Here is a 17,798-nt window from a genome sequence, read left to right as displayed (position 1 = left end):
TCGCCATCCTCAATGGTAAATCTGATTCGAACACTGCCTGTCCTCAAGCTTCTGCTCTGTCCCTCTTTTTGTCATTTATCTCTAACCCTCTCTCCCCACCTGTCTCTCTTTCCCATTCCCTCCCTCTCTTCATCTCTCTGCAATACAGCATTAATCTGAACATCAGGGCTGTGGATTACACCCGGGATTACAGATTGAGAGACATCTCTTTCCATCCCTCTCGCTCCATCTCTCTCACTTTCTCTCTCTCTCCACACAACATCCCCTCGTTCTCTGCCCTTCTCTCACACGCTCTTATCTCTCTCTTTTTTCTCTCGCTCCATCACTTGATTTAATGCACCGTCTCTCTCTCTCTCTCTCTTCCTCTCCCCACCCGCCCTTCCTAACTATCTGACTGTTTGTCTGTCACACACGCTGCGTCTCTGTATCTCTTTCCTTGGACCGACTCCTTTTGCTCCCCCATCACTGCTGCTCCCCTTCTCTCCTTTCCACTTCTGTCTCCCTGTCTTTCAGCGTCACTCCCTTTCTCCTCTCCTCCCCCGCCCGCTCTGACGTCCTTCGCCCCACTCTGTCCATTTCGGTCTAATTGCAAGTCTCCAGTGTGATAATCACTGGAACAATGTTGGTAAATCAAGAGTCATGGCTATCCACAGTGATCTATCTCAGAGAAGAAGATTGATCCTCCTTGGAATGTCATGCTATCAATTACACACAGAATCACGTACAGCAACATCACCACATTGAGCAAAATACATACATACAGGCTACATGCAGGACAACACTCTATAATGACGATGTGCATGCAATCATACACTACAGACATATAATGTGATATATTAAGACGTTGAGCACAGTGAGTGGATATATGATTGCATTCCCTCGAGTTTAGGGGACAGCGACAAAAGGGCCCTGGCCATGAGCATGACTACAGGTCTCTGTGCTCCCATGGCAATAGAAAAAAAACATGATTTCAGCGGTTCTCACAATTAACAGTCAAAAGGAAAGGAAACTGACCTTTGTTGCCACTGGCAACCGAAGTCAAGCAAAGGAGGAGGAAGGAGAGAAAACTCATTCTGTCCATCTGAGGGAGGAAGGGAAAGGTAGAAGGGAGAGGAGGACAGGGAGGAGGGAAGAGGAATACAGTACATGCATTAAACCAGGGGTGTCAAACTCATTCCATGGAGGGCTGAGTGGGCTGGTTTTTGGTTTCTCCTTTCAATTTGTCCAATTAAGACCAATACAACCAGGTGTGGTGAGTTCCTAACTAATTAGTGACCTTAATTCATCAATGAAGTACCTAGGGAGGAGACACTCGGCCCGCCGCAGAATGAGTTTGACACATTAAACCGATCAGCACTGGAAGATAGGCTGAGGTGTAGAGAACATAGACTAGACATGCCAGGACAGACAAATACACATCAGTAAAAATCCTAATACATTAAGCCTACATCCAACGGAATATTCAGACGCTATACTTTCACCTCATACAGAATCCAGATGAATAATGCATAATAAGAAAAGCCCAGTAAAAAGACAGCACATGGGTCCAGGTCATGGTAGGGTTAAGTGAATTGGCACATTAAAATGGTACAATAAAAGGGAGCATTAGACTGAATCAAAACAAACTGGCATGCATCATTAAAAGCAGTAAGGTATAGTCTAGTAATGTCTAGTTATGCTGTTGTTCATTTTGAGAAGGTAAATGATACAGTGATGTTCTAGCCTGTACAGGCCCATATGCTGCCCATGCAGACACCTACTCATTGCCTGTGTGGGTGTGTTTAGGCTTTGGTGTCCGTGCCAGTTGGTTGACACGGTATCCAAAATGATTCCATGGGGTATTGAGCCGTTATTGGCATCACGATACCCACATTCTACCATTCACTGCCATGCGTAAAATCGAAGCTTATCAAGGCCTATATTTTAAATCAAAACTAAAAACTTGAACGAGACTGTGTAGAGGGGCGTACAATATATATTCTGCTCAAAATTAGTTAGCACAGGTTGTTCAAGGCTACACAGAGGTGATGCAGACATGCGTTTATGCGACAATAACTAATCGATTTTATACCCCATATTGATTGATAGGTGCATCAATTGGCACCGTACGCCAGCAGATCTATATTTTGGACCCTTAAAAAAAATATTGTCTTAGACATACTGGTTCCAATCAAAAACATAAGAAAGCCGCTGTCAATTTCACATTACCGTGATGAGTGTGAGGTGTTTTGGTACCCAACGCTACTACCCTCGTAGCATCCGCGCTTCTGCAGCTCAGCTATCCTCCTCCTCCGACGCAAAGAATCTAAAGCGCAGGTAACGGGATTTCACACACAGATCTCTTGAAGATGCTCAAATGTGTACGCCTCCGTTTGATGCAAGACAGTGATACGAACGGATAGCACCTCAATACCGATGTCGTTGTTTTCTGCAGACGTCGTATGAAGGGGGGAAAACGATGGGAATATAACGCTGACGTCCCCTCCCTCTCCGTGTTTCTTAACCCGCCCACACTGCGTCCTCTCTCCTCTCAGCTCCAATTCCAGCTCCCTGCCAAACTGCACTGTTCTCTCTGTTTATTGAATCCACTATGAGGGTGTTGGGGCCAACGCATGATATTACTCATTTCAGCGCAACATAATATTTTGTTGTTGGCTACATGTAGTGACTGACAGCTGGGGACACTCTTAATAACAGCCACTACCTTTCCCCGCCCTGACTGCAAAATGACGTCACATCACCCCTTCTGCCAGACAGCGTGTACACACACCAGTGGAGGAAAAGGCCTCAATTGTCATACTTGAGTAAAAGTATAGACACCTTAATACAAAAATGACTCAAGTCACCCAGTAAAATACCACTTGAGTAAAAGTATTTGGTTCTAAATATACTTAAGTATCAATCATTTAAAATTCCCTAATATAAAGCAAACCAGACATATTTTCTTGTTAAGATGTACAGATAGCCAGGGATACACACAATTTACAAACAATGCATGTGTTTAGTGAGTCTACCAGATCAGAGGCAGTAGGGATGACCATGTGTGTTCTCTTGTTAAGTTTGTAAATTGGACCATTTTACGATCTAAGCACTCAACATGTAACGGGTACTTTTGGGTGTCAGGGATAATGTATGGAGTAAAAAATACATTATTTTCTTTAGGAATGTAATGAAGTAAAAGTTGTCAAACATAAATAGTAAAGCAAAGTACAGATACCCCCCAAAACTACTCAAGTAAAAATACTTTAAAGTACTACTTAAGTACTTTACACCACTGACACACACACACACACCTCTTTGGTTTTTAAAATCCAGCATTTTAATGAACATTACAAAAAATGTATTTAAAATTATTTTTTCCCCCCCCCATTTCTCTTTTCCTTTGTACATTTGGTAGCAATAAGGCAAAAAAGTAGTCTCTTGAATAACAATTAATTCACATCAATTAATTATTACCACAAGTATAAATATTATTAAAATCTGGGTTGTTGCTACAGTGAGTCACTGCTCTCCCAATGTGTCTCTGCATTGGAAAATGATAGTGGTAGATGTAGGAACAGAGTATCTGACAGGTCAAACATTCTAGATCTGACCTTGCGTCAGTGGTTAGGGCGAAGTTTTACCAAGTCCTAAGAAAGATCGAGGAAGGTGCTAGATCTCGCTGGAGACCACTTGTGATGCTGCTGACATTGGTATGGTGATGTCACGCAATGTAGAAGTGGTGGTTTTGGTTACCTGTTGTGAGTTTGTTTTCCAGTTTGTTCAGAGACAGCCGGAAGGGTGTGGGGTGGCAATGGAGTGAGAGGAGGATGGCAGACAAAGAGAGGAGGAAAGGTCATGAGGAGAGGGAGATGGGGAAAAGGAGAGCATTGAAATCCCTTCACAGAATCTTATCCAAAGCTACAAAATGGTTGATCGTAAAACCCTCCTAAAATAGCTATAAAATCCAGTCTCGTCACGAAATAACGGAAACAAAATCTGAATTGAAACCAGAATGTAAAAACATTAGTTGATAATACAAGGCCATTTTCGAGTCACGTGTTAGTGTGTACAGTGCTTCTTGTGAGTGAGTGTTGGCCAATGAAAACACTCCTCCCCCAAAATATATAATTCCCATCAGAGCAGCAATCCTTGGTTTTTTGTTCTCTCAACAAAATTCATGTTTACATTAAATCTGAAAGCGCAAAAAAAACATTTGTTGTGCCTGAACCACAGCCATGTCTGTGCAGGTTCTATATACACAGAGTAGAGAAAACATTAAGAACACCTGCTCTTTCCATGACAGACTGACAAGGTGAATCAGGCGAAAGCTAAGATCCCTTATTTATGTCACTTGTTAAATTCACTTCAAATCAGTGTAGATGAAGGGGAGGAGACAGGACAAAGAAGGATTTTTAAGCCATGGATTGTGTGTGTGTGTGCCAATTCAGACGAAAGATTTAAGTGCCTTTGAACGGGGTATGGTAGTAGGTGCCAGGCGCACTGGCTTTTGTCAAGAACTGCAACGCTGCTGGGTTTTTCACACTCAACAGTTTTCTATGTGTATCAAGAATGGTCCACCATTCAGTCCACCAAGGACATCCAGTCAACTTGACACAACCATGGGAAGCATTGGAGTCAACATGGGCCAGCATCCCTGTGGAACGCTTTCAACACCTTGTAGAGTCCATGCCCGACGAATTGAGGCCGGGGAGGGGTGCAACTCAATATTAGGATGTTTTGTATACACCATGTATATGGACTTGAGGGGAGGGTTGAAACAGGAAGAGAGATCATAAAACAGAGCCACCTACGGATCCAGAGCCCGTGAGTGGCGAGTGCAATATTCTGTGTATACAAGACTTCAGTCTCTCAAGTTTTCTAAAATCAAGAAAACACCCCTGATTGGCTCAATGGTTATTTCCTGTACCTTTATCTCCCTGGTCCCAAAAAAACGTGCGTCCCGTCCAAAACACTAAAATAAATAGAAAGAAAAATGTGTACACAAATAATAATAAAGGCTTTAAAATATTTTCTGATCCGCTCCTAATTAAAAGTCACAGTTCCCTTCAGTCACATCCTGGGTGGAGATTCAGCCAGAGACCTGAGAGAGAAGAGAGTTATTAGTTGAGGTGACTTTTCCCCCATACAAAAAGTGCTTTGAGCATGTGATGGATTGGATTTATATAGTGCTTTTCCATCATCATAAATATTATGCCATTATCATATATCCACAAGTAACATAAGCTACAAAGACATTTCTACCTCGGTTTCTGTCTATTCATAAAGATGTTGTGAAGATCCCTCTATATGCATTAGGAGAAATTTGTAAGCCTAAATCTCAAACAAAATTGGGAAAAATTGGCAGCATTTGTTTTGGATCGGAATCTTTCCCATTCATTTTAGATCTGCATATTATGAATTCATACCATTTATGGAGGTATGAAAACATCTGTCAAAAGTCATTTTTGGGGTAAACTGTGCCTTTAATTAAGTTTAATTAATTATCTGGAAACTACCTTTTGCCAATATGGAGAAATTGAAACATTGAAACATAGGGAATGTGTTTACAGGGTATTAAGTCTAAACTAGGACAATAATCGTATAACCGCCAATTATGAATAATAATAATTTTAATACATTGCTTTTAGGACTTTCAACTTCATTTTCAAGTAGATATAGTTTACCCAATAGCATTTTTTCATGAAGAGGGTAAAGTTGGTAATGTCTCAACGAGGGCAGCAATCATTTTACGGGCAGTACAGCACTGTTGGGAGGGGAAGCTTAATTTCCTAAAGTTCCAAGTGGTCAAAAATCAGACATTTCTGAGACGTAGGTGTCACCAAAGCTGTGTTGTATACATTAGGTATGTCGTAGATCATTTTCAAAGACGCATTATGATACATTACAAGCTTGGTTGTCGTCTCTCAGTAAAACTGAGACTTTTTTTTAGGGCTAGTTCACCCAAATTACAAAATGGCATATTGGTTTCCTTATCCTGTAAGCAGTCTATGGACAAGGTATGACAGCAATCAATGCTTACGTTTTGTTTACCTAGCCACTGTTTCAAATGCTTCTCATCGATAAGTAACTTACAGTTTTTGATACGTTGATTTGGACATTTAGTGCAAAAAATGCTAATACAGCTACCATTGACGTTAGCGTTTGAAACAGCGGCTAGGTAAACAAAACCAAAGCATGGATTTCTGTCATACCTTGTCCATAGACAGCTTACAGGGTAAGGAAGACAAGATACCATTTTGTAAGATGGGTGAACTATCCCTTTAAATCATTATCCAAAATTCCATCGTCGCCACAGCCTTACTGTAAACACAGAAAAGTCTGGGAGAACTGTATAGAAGCTTGCATTTACCTAACGTAGTTCCTAGTCCTCCTTTTTCTCGCTCCGTTCTTTTCTAGGTACCAGCACCTTGCGGAGATACGGGATGCCTAGATACAACGTGAAGAAGAATATGTGGCCGCAGAAATAAATGGACGAATACACCTGCAAAACAGAAAGATGACAAATCGAACACATCAAATTCTCATCCAGACAGCCGTTTCCCCAACCCAAGTCAAAAGCTTAAACATATGCCAGAAAACTGCACTCATCACGCAATAATCTATGATCTGTGTTCTAACATGTTTGTGGTATTACAAACTGACAGCTACCTTTAGCCACTTCAAGTAAATAAAAAATGTGTTGCAATATGCTTATGACAACATTCCGAATACTTATTATGCATTCTAAGCTGTTTATTACCCTGAGCCACTTGTCGTAGGTGAAGAGGCAGAAGGGCACCAAAGGATAGCCCATGAAGAGCCAGTGGATGAACTGCTGGACCAGGTAGATGAGGGGGTAGAGGGAACTGTTGGCCAGGCGGGTCAGCAGGGGACTGTCCCTCACCAGCGCTTGGGCCTGAGACAAACAGGGATACACATACAATATAAAAGGTATAGTTATGGACACAGACACACACACAGTAATGCAGTAACACATACAGGGCAGAGAGTTTGAGAATCCTCCAATAGCTTAAATGGAGATCTTGACCCTTAGTTGTTGACCCGCTTGAGGATAGATTAGCACTGACATGGTGTCTCCTCTTGACGTGGTTTAAAATGCACAGGTCCAGAGTATGGGAAACAACACAAAGAGAAAGATGAAAAGCCATGCACACTGTTAATATGCTCCCAATGTTTGACGCAACTATGTTTTGACTACTGAGGGTCAGGTCGCCCTCGCAAAATAGGTTTCTTAACCTTACCTGCTTAAATAAAAAAAATACATACGGTACATTCCCACCGTGGTCAAGACATTGCCGTGTACAACTTTGAAAGCATCCAAAAATAAGTGAGGAGGTATTTTCCTGTCTCCTCAGGATTCGCTCTCTGGTGCGTGTTTCCATAGAAATATAATTACTAGAACAGCCATTCCCAATCAAGCCACTGTGCTGTGATTGGTGGACAAGCAGCCATATTGAGTGTACCCATAGGAGTAAAGCAGGAAGTTCAGTATTCAAGTAGTGCTTTATTAAAATTCTATTAAATTCCATTATTAACTCGTACCTGTCTCTCCACATTTACGATGATAAACTCCATGGAGAAGCAGAGGAGGTATCCAGAGTGTGTGCCATGCCAGATGGCCAGGAACGCAAGCGCGGTCACCTGAGACAGGAGCTTATTGCCCAGGAACTTCAACCGCTTAAACACGTGCCTGGAGGAGTGTTACAAACCACCAAATACTGTTAGATATACCAGTATACATTTTTCCAATTAAACCTGTATTTATACAGCTTAAATCTATTTTGCAAGAGACCTTTAGCACTTTGTAACCTAGCCATACATAGTGCCTGATTTTAAAACTAAGGTCCCTGCTATCCAAGATCCCTGAGACGTCCTTACCCAATTAAGGTGGAACTTAAAATGGTTAAGGTAAGGGTAGGGATGCCCCAGGGATCCCAGAAAGCACTAACCTGGCCATAAATAGTTAAGAGTTTTAGTCAGGCACTAACCTGGCCACCCAGGCGTTGGTGTTTATGTTGAAGGAGGCGATGGTGCCTGTGAAAAGGGGTGTGGTCTCAAACGTCCACACCTTCATATTTGCGCAGGCGTCCCATTGGTACTCGCCATTCTGACCCAGCCCATTATAGCCGAGCCCAGAGAGTATACAAACGCCCTCCTGAGTCACAAAACAGGGACATTCCTTTTACAAACACTTGAATAACTTCTTCCTGAAAAACCTAAATATAGGGCCACGCTGATATACTGGGCTCCCAGACCAGTTTCTTCTCACCTGATCTGACGTAGGTGTGCCCCAGTGGAACTAATCTGTGTGTGAATGACAGGTATGTGGAGACAGGTGTGTCTGTAAAAGGGGTTGTTATTTTGAAGCGGGTGCTACCTGGAAATTAAACGTTTTTGCATACCAAGTGCTGCTACATCGTGCTACTACTCACCGCTATGACCCAGCAGCTGACGTATTTGTACAGGATGACTTTGGCCCAAAGGAGGATGAAGACACAGCGGTACCAGAACGGCTGGGCCTGAAGAGACACGGTCGCATTTGACTTTGGACGGTTACATTTGTCAAACAGAACAACGTATGGAAATGTGGCTTTGGCTTCAAATCAGTGATGTTAAAAGCGTCAGGAATACTGGTGCAAAAGCAAGGCTTTCTTACGTCGTACTCGTCTGTTAGGTAATAGCTATCTGGGTAGTGGGGACTGAATATTGCGTAGATCACCAGGCAGAGGAGGCCAAGGGAGAACCGCTTCATAGCAGGTATAACACTGAGAGAAAGAAAAAGGTTGTTAAGTAAACCCATGTATGCATCCCCTTCCTCCATCCCTGCACCCCCCCCATCATCCCACCTCCCTGTCCGCCCCTCCATCTATCCATTCCGGCCTCCCCTCTACCTGTTAGGTGGCTGTCCGGGGCAGTCGGTGAGCTCCCCTTTGACGAGCCTCTGGTAGCTGCGCAGTGTGAACTGGGGCCCCACCAGAAAGCCTCCGTAGAAGTAGGAGAAGCCGATTACCTCCAGCAGAGAGGGAACTTTGGCCAGGGCTGACCTCTTCTGCTCCTCATTCAACTTGGACTGGTGGGGTGGAGGGGGAGGGGGAGAGAGGGAGGAGAGTGAGGTGGAGAATAGTGGTTGGAGCCAGGGAGAAAGAAGGGGGAGGGTTAAGAGGAGATGGAGGATTTAGAGTAAAAGGGGAAAGGTTGGGTAAAAGAGAGAACAGAGAAAAGGAAAGCAAAGAGGGGAAAATGGTAGAATGAAAAGTGAAAGGGGGAAAGAAAGGACAGGAAGTAGAGAGACATTTTTAACAGTGCATAGTCACTGGCTGAGCTCGCTGCATATCCAGTTACACAGGGTTCTTGTTGAAAGCGGCCCACGGTTTGACCGCAAACTCAATTTAACCAAATAGGACTACTTAACAGGCATTTAACTAGGGGGCATAAAACTGCTGGTTTTCCAAGTGCAAACCAGTGTGCCTGCCTTTTGGGACATTTTTGACTAGACAAAACAAGAAACACAGCACAGTAACCAAACTATGTGTGCGTCCCAAATCGCTCCCTATTCCCTACATGGCGCTCTACTTTTGTCCAGAGCCCTATAGGCTGTGGTCAAAAGTTGTGCCATTTAGGAGCCCCCCTACATAGAGAAAAGGTGAGCAGCAACTGTACAGAGTAACAATTGTAATGAATGATGACCACTAGACACTTGCCTGTTTGTAAATGGATAACTTCCTCAATGCAAACACACGCTACCTCAACTCATCTCTGACTGGTGTGTGGACAAAGTCTCTCACTCAAACATCCAAACTGTCACACACACACACACACACACGAGGAGGAGGACTTGGAAGAGGTTGAAGCACAAACAGACAAGTACACTGATAGAGCAAAATAACAAAGAACAGAGAGATAAAAAATAAATAAAAAAAATACACACAGAATTGACCAATAATCAAACGGCGATAGAGAGAGAGCAATCAACTCACTGGTTCCTGGCCACCGTCATAGTAATCAAACGACAAACCTGAAATCAAAGAGAACGCAAATTGGCATCACTCACTATGTTTTGAAAGCTCCTAGGATTGCCATGAACATTGGAATGAATACTTTGACTGTAGATGTTCCTCAGCTGCACCCATGTAAAACCATGATGGATTCTCGTAGGATTTTTAGTATACTGTACTATGCAAAATACGATCCATGTTATCTCCGAGGCTAATGAACAACTACAACAACACAAGTCGTCGCTAAGAAAATAAAAGGAAATAGGACAAATAATCACTCAGCAATTGGGGGGGGGAGTACACAAAATAAGTGGGAAACAAAGGGGGGGGGGAGTACAGAGCAGCAGCAGAGAGCAGGTGTTTGTGATGAGGTGAAAATACCAATAAGTTTGAGTGCAAGGACACATTGGGGCATGGTCCACTTGATATCATATTCTTCTGTAGCGGTGTAGTAGTAGCCTGACAGCAGGTATGCCTACAGAGAGAGAAGGGGATAAAGAAAGAAGACAGGCTTGATCAAAACAAACATACAAAACAATGATTACAATCGCACTTAAAAAGGAGGGAGGGAGAGCATTACGTCATACAATGGCAGTGTTCTACGGCGCTTCAGTACTCCAGTGAAAGAGAAAAAAGGACAGAGGAAGAGGATATCCTAACATGAACAGGAGAAATTACACACACACACACACACACACAGCGCAGCTCTTCAATCGCCGCAGCAAGGGAGCGGCAACGAGCGAGAGAAGCTTCCTCCATCACCTGACCCCCGCATCACAACAGAACACAGGAAGAGATTGAGAGAAAAGGAGAAAAATAAAAAGGAGCGAGAAAGATTGAGGGAGAAATCTCACCATTTGGAACATAAAGCTGGCCAGGACGGTTGTTATTGTCCTTCCCATAAGCCTCATCATCAGGAACTGGACAAGGACGCATAATGCAGAGTGATAGAGCTGGGTGCCTGAAAGAAACAGGAAGATGGAATGATACGAGGGACAGAGGGAGGAAGGGAAAGGGGCAGAGAGATGGATATTAGCGCAGAAAGATAGAAACAGAGGAAGAAAGAGTGTATACTTGCAAATTGAAGATGAGCAAGTCAACACAGGTTATCAAGTGAGGATAAAAAAAAACGATAGATTCCACAAAGACAGAGCAGGTGCAACAGACCTGCTGTAAAATCCAAGTGCAGCAGAGAACAAGGGGGAAAAAGTTGCGTTATTAATCCAGTACTATCATGTAAACCTCAAACCATCCATCCCTCTCTAGACTCCCTCAGTCTGTCAAACTCGCTTTACTTCTTCACAATTACTCATGACTTGGTGGTTACTGCTTAGGCTAGCTATAGCATACAAATTGAATGATAGACCTTTAGCTAGTCCAGGCGTGTCAAACATACACCCGCGGGTGTTTTGAGCAAAATACTTTTATGAGCTCAACCAAATCGAAACTGGGTAGAAATTATAAAGGACCTAGGTTTACAGTCTCTTCACTTTGTCCAGCTTTCTATCAATCAGTGAAACGAAAGCTAGAAAGTCAGGGAGCATCGAAAAATCCCAAAACGATGGATAGAGGACTGTATTTTGGTCATTTTGACAGTGAGGAAACATAACCAATTTTGTGTGCAGCCCTCCGGACCTCGATGAAGACTGAATCAGGCCCGCGGGTCGAAACAAGTTTGACATCCTGTTCTAGGCCCTGTTCCCTTGCAGCGTTAAACACTAGGGGGTTTTCTTAGTATGGCACAGAATCTCCTGAAGCAATAATCAAGGCTGCAAACATCAAAATATTTCATTTGAAACAAAGAGGGCATTTCTGGAAAACCAGGGAATTTATTGAAAGGTGCCAGAATTTTGCAACCCGACTCCCACCGCACCAAAGTAATGGCGAGGAAAACACGGTTTTCATAAATGAGCCAATTTACCCAAACACTTTAAATCTCCTCCACTATCCACCCACCTCCTCCCTCCCTCCGGAGTTAATATGTCCCCATCCCAACTCTGCAACAGTTTCCCTGCCAACATCACCGCCATAAGGAAATCATTACTCATTCCCCCACCACGCATTCCCCAGCCACTTGTTTCCTACAGGGTCAACAACCCACCTGCTCCCTCACCTCTCCTTCACCTGACGTTGAGATGTTGCAATATTGTTATAAGCCATTGATGACGCTATTTATTTAATGTAGCACTGCTCAAAAATAGGCTCCTGGTCATAACAAACTTCTCAATCCTTTTAACGTATTACAAATGTATAGGCATGAGCTGAAATACCTACCAAGTTCCTCCTTCATTTCCTCTCTCCCTCCCCCACACCACTTCCCCACCTCCTTTCTCTCTGCCTCCCTCCTTCTCTATTTGCCTCTCTCTGCCTCCCTCCGTCCCCTCGCGTCTCACCAAAGTTGAAAGCCGCCAGAGACAGTCCGGAAATGGCGTGGTATAGGTGAATGACAGTGGGTGGCTGGTGGAAGAAGAAGCTGCGGTACAGCAGGGCACAGGGGTACCCTGAAGGAAGGACAGAAAGGAGACTGTTAACGTGTGAAATCAACACGAGTGAATCATTCTAGACAAGAGCCCTTAGTGCTGACAGCAAAATGAAGACCTTGTAGTTCAGTGCTGCAACCTCAAGATAAAAAACAGAGATGTTTATCAGTGCACACCCAGCGATGCAATTGTTCTGGGGCCCGCCGGGGCTGAGGTTCTGTACCTTAGGCAAAAAAATCATATAACCTACAACAAGATCTAATGAAAATCAAAATCAGAAAAATGGTTTTGTACCCTGTCTCCCCCGCCCAATGTACTCAACCCATACGAGACTCTCTGTGCACGCACTTTTCTGACTGCTCGCACAGCCTGCGCAACTACTATAAAATTGTTGCCCACACCCCAAAAAAAATGTGGAACATGTAAAAAAAAATATATATACTTCTGCCGTGACGCACTTTGAAGATGCTGCAGTCCAGATTTACTTTTCCTCAGCCAACAACATGAGCAGCCTAACAAACACCAAAATCAGAAAAACCCCATAGTAGAATAGTTTACCTTTTCAATTGGCTTCTCATATTCCACGCGAGAAAATAATATTTATCCCGAGACACTTTCAAATTGTATGTACCACAGGGAGAAAATAAACATGGCTGGGCATATGCATGCAATGCATTGCACTGTCACAACCACACATTTGAAAGTGGTTAATGGCAACTGTTAAAAAAAAAAAAAGGATCCCAGCTTTCCATTACTACTGTATTTATTATTTCTCAACTCTTACATTTGTGAACAGTACCATTTTCAAAGCGGAGTGGGTGGTTTAGGCACGTTTAGCACTCACTGTTCACGAGAGGAGATAAGGGCCAAATGTAACATGGGTCAAGAGTAACAGGTAGGCCTACACTTTAAAAAAATATATATATCCTGTTACTTTTACAGTAACTTACTGGCAGCCAGTTACCTGTAAGTTACTGTCAATTCTAAATAACCTGGTTTAACAATACTATGCTGTAAAGTTCTGGAATACCGCTAAACAAAAGTTATATTTGGAATTTACAGTAACATACTGTACAGTGTATACATTGTATTTTTGGGACATTCAAGTCATCAATATGATGCTAACTAGCAACAAGATCATGTTTAGACTTCGCGATGTGGCTAATTCTTAACCCAAATGGGTAAATGCAGATGGGCAACCCCATTCATTAGCCACCATGCTGCATCAGTTGGGCTACAGCCAGGTGATAGCCTAACGCTTTTAGCTAAATAGCGCACCTGCCAGATCATGACAATATGGACCAAAATGTTTTGGGCTGGAGAGGTAAATTATATTTTAGATTGTGTTAGTATCATTTTATTCCATTTATATGGTAGTGGAATGTCCTTTTACAAAAGTCACCAGAACTGACCTTCTCACAGTCATTCTACAAATATGTTAAAAAGGTCCCACTGTCACATTTGCCACCACTGCTAAAAAATAAAATGCAAAAAGATTCTGGAAACACTGACCAATCATTGATGTTTTAGTTCCCTGGACACTTCAAATTAAGTGAGAGATTCAGCTCAAAATGTTTATGCCGAAAGCAGAGTGATTTCATGTTTAAATATGGAAAGTCACTCCACTGGAATGTCATTAACTGAGCATTACACAGAAGTCACATGCTATTTGGTTGTGAAGAAATGGGGTTAACATCTGCCAATGACAGCAGTTTATTAATTAAGAGCCTGTAGTTTTGCTGTCATATGTGCTTTTGGTGCATATTGTTTAGGTTAGTGCATTATAGAACCCCCCCCCCTAATTTAACCACTCTGCACACACCCCCACTCATAGTTTTCTGGTGTGTGTGTGTGTGTGTGTGTAACTGACAGGGGTCGACATTGGCACCAGAATTAAAAGCTGGTAATCACATTTAAATGTAGTTCCATAAAGTATAGAGGTGGGGAGGACTTGCAATCTGATAGTCAATGTTTCACAATGATGACTGGTAAAAGCAGCATTGTAGTTTATATAAATTCTAAACATTTACAAGATTGTCAACATGGGCCAAAGGTAAGATATCTACAAGTATAGGCTACAGCAAGAATAAATCATATCAGGGTACCAGAAGCTGAAAAGCAACGGCAATTGAATTAAGACAATGCGCGTAACTGTCATACTGTACTATTTGTTAGTCAATCCCAGCATATGTGACTTCAGAAGAAAAACATGTTCATGTGTCAGAGCAAAGTTCAGAGATGACAAGACACCCAGCTACCTGGGATAAACCGACCATGTAAAGTAAACCCGTCCGTACTATGTCACAACCGCTTGTAGTAACCTCGTCTGCTAGAACCGCTAGCTAGCTAACGTTCGCTAAAACATGAAATATGTTTTTCTGACAGTCAGCAGAGAAGAATGTGTTCTGCGAAGTCCTGTGCCCGCTCAACCTTGCAGCCCGTCTGTCATGTCAGCTTGTCAAAAAACAAGGCTAGCTAAGTGCATTTAGCTACTGTAATCGTTCGGCTTGCCAGCGGGTCTACTCGCTAGCTAGCCAACGTTAGTCTGGCTAGTCACTGCAGCTGAGCAAGATACATCATTAACGTTACCTGATTTAGCGGAGTGTGTGTGTAGTCACACTGTTTTAAAGGTGTAACTCAATATTAGATTGACACGCGGTTATGTCAGAGCGTCTACTGAAAGCTGTCAGAGATGACTAAATTGAACTCACCGACTAAAACGGACAGAATCAGTCGAATCGCAGGTTCTGGGGAACCTAAAGATTCCGACAATTTCTCCATCAAGGGAGCCGCCATCTTTCGTGTGGGCGGAAGTGGCTCTGGTGATTCCGTAGATGTGTACCTTCGTGAGCGTTCCACTCTCTCCTTTATCTGCCCTTGTCGATTCAGCGCTCCCCACCCCTTTCCCCTCCTCTTTCTTTAATGTTCATTCTTCCCCTTTGTCACCACATCGACCTTCAATCTCTTTTGCCCCCAAATTTCGCAATACCTGTTCAATCTGCTGCAACCTCTCTCATTCAAGTAAAATAATATGCTGCCTACTGCTGTTGTGATATAGAGCATTTTGATTTAAATTGTAAAGAAAATCATCAAACTTTTTTTTGTGGGAAAAATACATTAGGTTGTATCGACACCATCAATACGGTAGAAAATCTTTGCCTCCATCCACTGCCTAATATCATATTGCATTCTGTTGTCAGTGCTGCTCAACAGTGGTGTAAAATCCCCCCCCCCCGTGTGGCGTGAGTGAGGAATTACATGTTTGCCGAGGCAAGTGCATGCACCACCAGTTTCGTGTTCCCCCAATGGTTAAAGACCTACTCTTTAATTCGAAAAACAACAAAAACGTTATTCCGCCACTAGATTTTCTATATAGGCCTAAACTGAGGGATGGGGCTGGACACTTAAATTCATAGATGTTGCAATGTATGGTACTGACAGTGCATGACATGAGGTCAACAACATGAGAGTTTTAACTTGATTTTGAAGCTGTACAGTGAGGCATTTATAAGTGCTATTCTTCAAGAATTAGCGGGCATTATAATGATAGATTAACACCACAGTTGTGTCAGAAGTAGGATAGGGATGACCTGTAACGGCCATCGAAAGCACGGACGGGCGTGCTTGGGCCCTGAAAAATGGCGAAGCACAAGGACTTGCTTCCCGTTCAATTGAGGTACGTAACAAACCTGACCTTTCTAAAAAACGATTACCGCTCCCCAAACCGTAACCTTTGGAAACCTGTTCGTGCCTCGAAACCTCGCTCTGCCCCTAGAAATACTACAATATTATTAATTGAATGATCAGAAATGGCTGTAAATATCACAAACTGGGCCTAGAATTTGGGGAAGGTAAACTGATCAAGATTGATCATGTATAGGGTGACGCAGTTTAATAGTCTGAATCGGCTTCTTTACCTGTCTTCACCCCTCATCTTCTGCACTCTTCTGCACTGATGATCTGAAATGACAGGACAGGTGAAAGCAATATGGTGGGGTGCATACTGCCTACAGTGGGATTTATTCACATGTACAAAAAATGAAACGGAGGATAGAGATGATCTACTTGTTTAGTGAGCAGCAGTACAGTGGTGTCAGAAGTGGGATGGCCCCCAGTTGTGGCCATCGAGAGCACATCCCAAATGTGCCGGTGTGAGGAATTTACTGGAGTAAAGCGTAAGGATGCGCACTCCGAAGAAAGGGGGCCAACTTAACACAATAATAGCAACCTCGTCAAGGTGTTCTGATCTTTTAGCGTAACTAATAGCTAAAGTGCTGGGTTGACGTCACTGAGTGTTCAAATCTACATCAGGATTACTACCCCATGATTTTTTAAATTTGATTTAACCTTTATTGAACTAGGCAAGTCAGTTAAGAACAAATTATTATTTCCAATGACGACCTACCCGGCCAAACCCTTTCCTAAACGATGCTGGGCCAATTCTGCGCCGCCCTATGGGACTCCTGATCACGGCCGGTTGTGATACAGCCCGGGATTGAAACCGGGTCTTTAGTGCTATGCAGTGCATTAGACCGAGTGATTCCCAAATATAAACCTGGTGGTTCGAGCCCTGAGTGCTGATTGGCTGACAGACGTATACCAGGGATATGACAAAACATGTATATGCACTACTCTAATTACGCTGGTAACCAGTTTCCAATAACAATAAGGTACCTCGGGGGTTTGTTTTATATGGCCACTATATCACACCCTTGGGCCTTACTGCGTAAATCTACACTCTCCTTCAATCTGTAAAGAGAAGGGTGAGATATATCATTTATTCATTTATTTTCAACAGAGATCGGGGGCTTCTTCAATTGAAGATGCCTACTTGACAAATACTAAAAGAGCAAATTTTCCATAACGGTTAGAATGTCACAAGCGTTGTTGTAGGTTTTACAGTCAGTGTTTGTGCCAGAGTTAGCTCCAATCAGGTGTACAAAAAATATGTTTCAGCATTATTAAAATATTAAAAGACAAAGATATTGTAATGTTACACAAGATGGCTTGTTTTGTTGTTCAAAAAAGCTATTTTAAAGACAGATTGCATAAGAATGTTCGCTAAATGCATGCTGGGTATGCAAATTATAAGATTGAATGCTAGCCAATCAACGCGCTGAATTCTCTCAGCTTTCCTGCGTGAGGATGGGTTCGTTCGATTTAGCAGGCCCCGTTCGCCGTCTGTAGCAATGTCCATTTATTTGAGATAACCGGACATTTTCAGTGGGTCCTCTGTTCGACATGTTTTCATCCCCATATACCTAAACATAAATATTATTTTCACTCTTAAAAACAAAGATAGCCTAATTTGAAGAACATC

At 42.8% G+C, this 17,798-nt stretch overlaps 2 protein-coding genes and 1 non-coding gene across 3 annotated transcripts in view; all 3 read right to left on the bottom strand.

The window, feature by feature from the left end:
• LOC106583354 (calsyntenin-3) overlaps positions 1 to 2,631 on the bottom strand; it is a 36,055-nt gene extending 33,424 nt beyond the window's left edge. Inside the window, exons 1-2 of the mRNA XM_014167474.2 lie at positions 2,209 to 2,631; positions 1,015 to 1,081 (exon numbers count right to left, since the gene is read on the bottom strand). Coding sequence (XP_014022949.1) covers positions 1,015 to 1,081 — 67 coding nt within the window. The 5' untranslated portion in view covers positions 2,209 to 2,631. The remainder of the gene's footprint in view (positions 1 to 1,014; positions 1,082 to 2,208) is intronic.
• Positions 2,632 to 3,296: 665 nt separating this feature from the next.
• LOC106583352 (lysophospholipid acyltransferase 5) lies at positions 3,297 to 15,404 on the bottom strand. The gene is made up of 13 exons (XM_014167460.2): positions 15,190 to 15,404; positions 12,392 to 12,499; positions 10,853 to 10,959; positions 10,380 to 10,473; positions 9,981 to 10,018; positions 8,895 to 9,073; positions 8,660 to 8,768; positions 8,436 to 8,522; positions 7,992 to 8,158; positions 7,546 to 7,693; positions 6,743 to 6,898; positions 6,353 to 6,484; positions 3,297 to 5,083 (listed from the first exon to the last, which is right to left on the bottom strand). The coding sequence occupies exons 1-12, from the start codon at positions 15,272 to 15,274 to the stop codon at positions 6,365 to 6,367; spliced, it is 1,398 nt and encodes a 465-aa protein (XP_014022935.1). The 5' UTR covers positions 15,275 to 15,404; the 3' UTR covers positions 3,297 to 5,083; positions 6,353 to 6,364.
• Positions 15,405 to 17,281: 1,877 nt separating this feature from the next.
• LOC123740249 (U7 small nuclear RNA) lies at positions 17,282 to 17,337 on the bottom strand. The gene has a single exon (XR_006768254.1). It is a non-coding gene; the product is annotated as a U7 small nuclear RNA (small nuclear RNA).
• Positions 17,338 to 17,798: the final 461 nt, after the last annotated feature.

This window comes from Salmo salar, chromosome ssa02, assembly GCF_905237065.1.
Source record: "Salmo salar chromosome ssa02, Ssal_v3.1, whole genome shotgun sequence".
NCBI lineage: Eukaryota > Metazoa > Chordata > Actinopteri > Salmoniformes > Salmonidae > Salmo > Salmo salar.
This window is presented reverse-complemented; position numbering and strand designations above follow the sequence as displayed.

Coding starts and splice junctions, on each gene's coding strand:
- LOC106583352 (XM_014167460.2), bottom strand. CDS start 15,274: ATGGCGGCTCCCTTGATGGAGAAATTGTCGGAATCTTTAGGTTCCCCA. Junction 12,500..15,189: donor GATTCTGTCCGTTTTAGTCG/GTGAGTTCAATT, acceptor TCCTTCCTTCAG/GGTACCCCTGTGCCCTGCTG. Junction 9,074..9,980: donor ATGACGGTGGCCAGGAACCA/GTGAGTTGATTG, acceptor CCACCCCACCAG/TCCAAGTTGAATGAGGAGCA.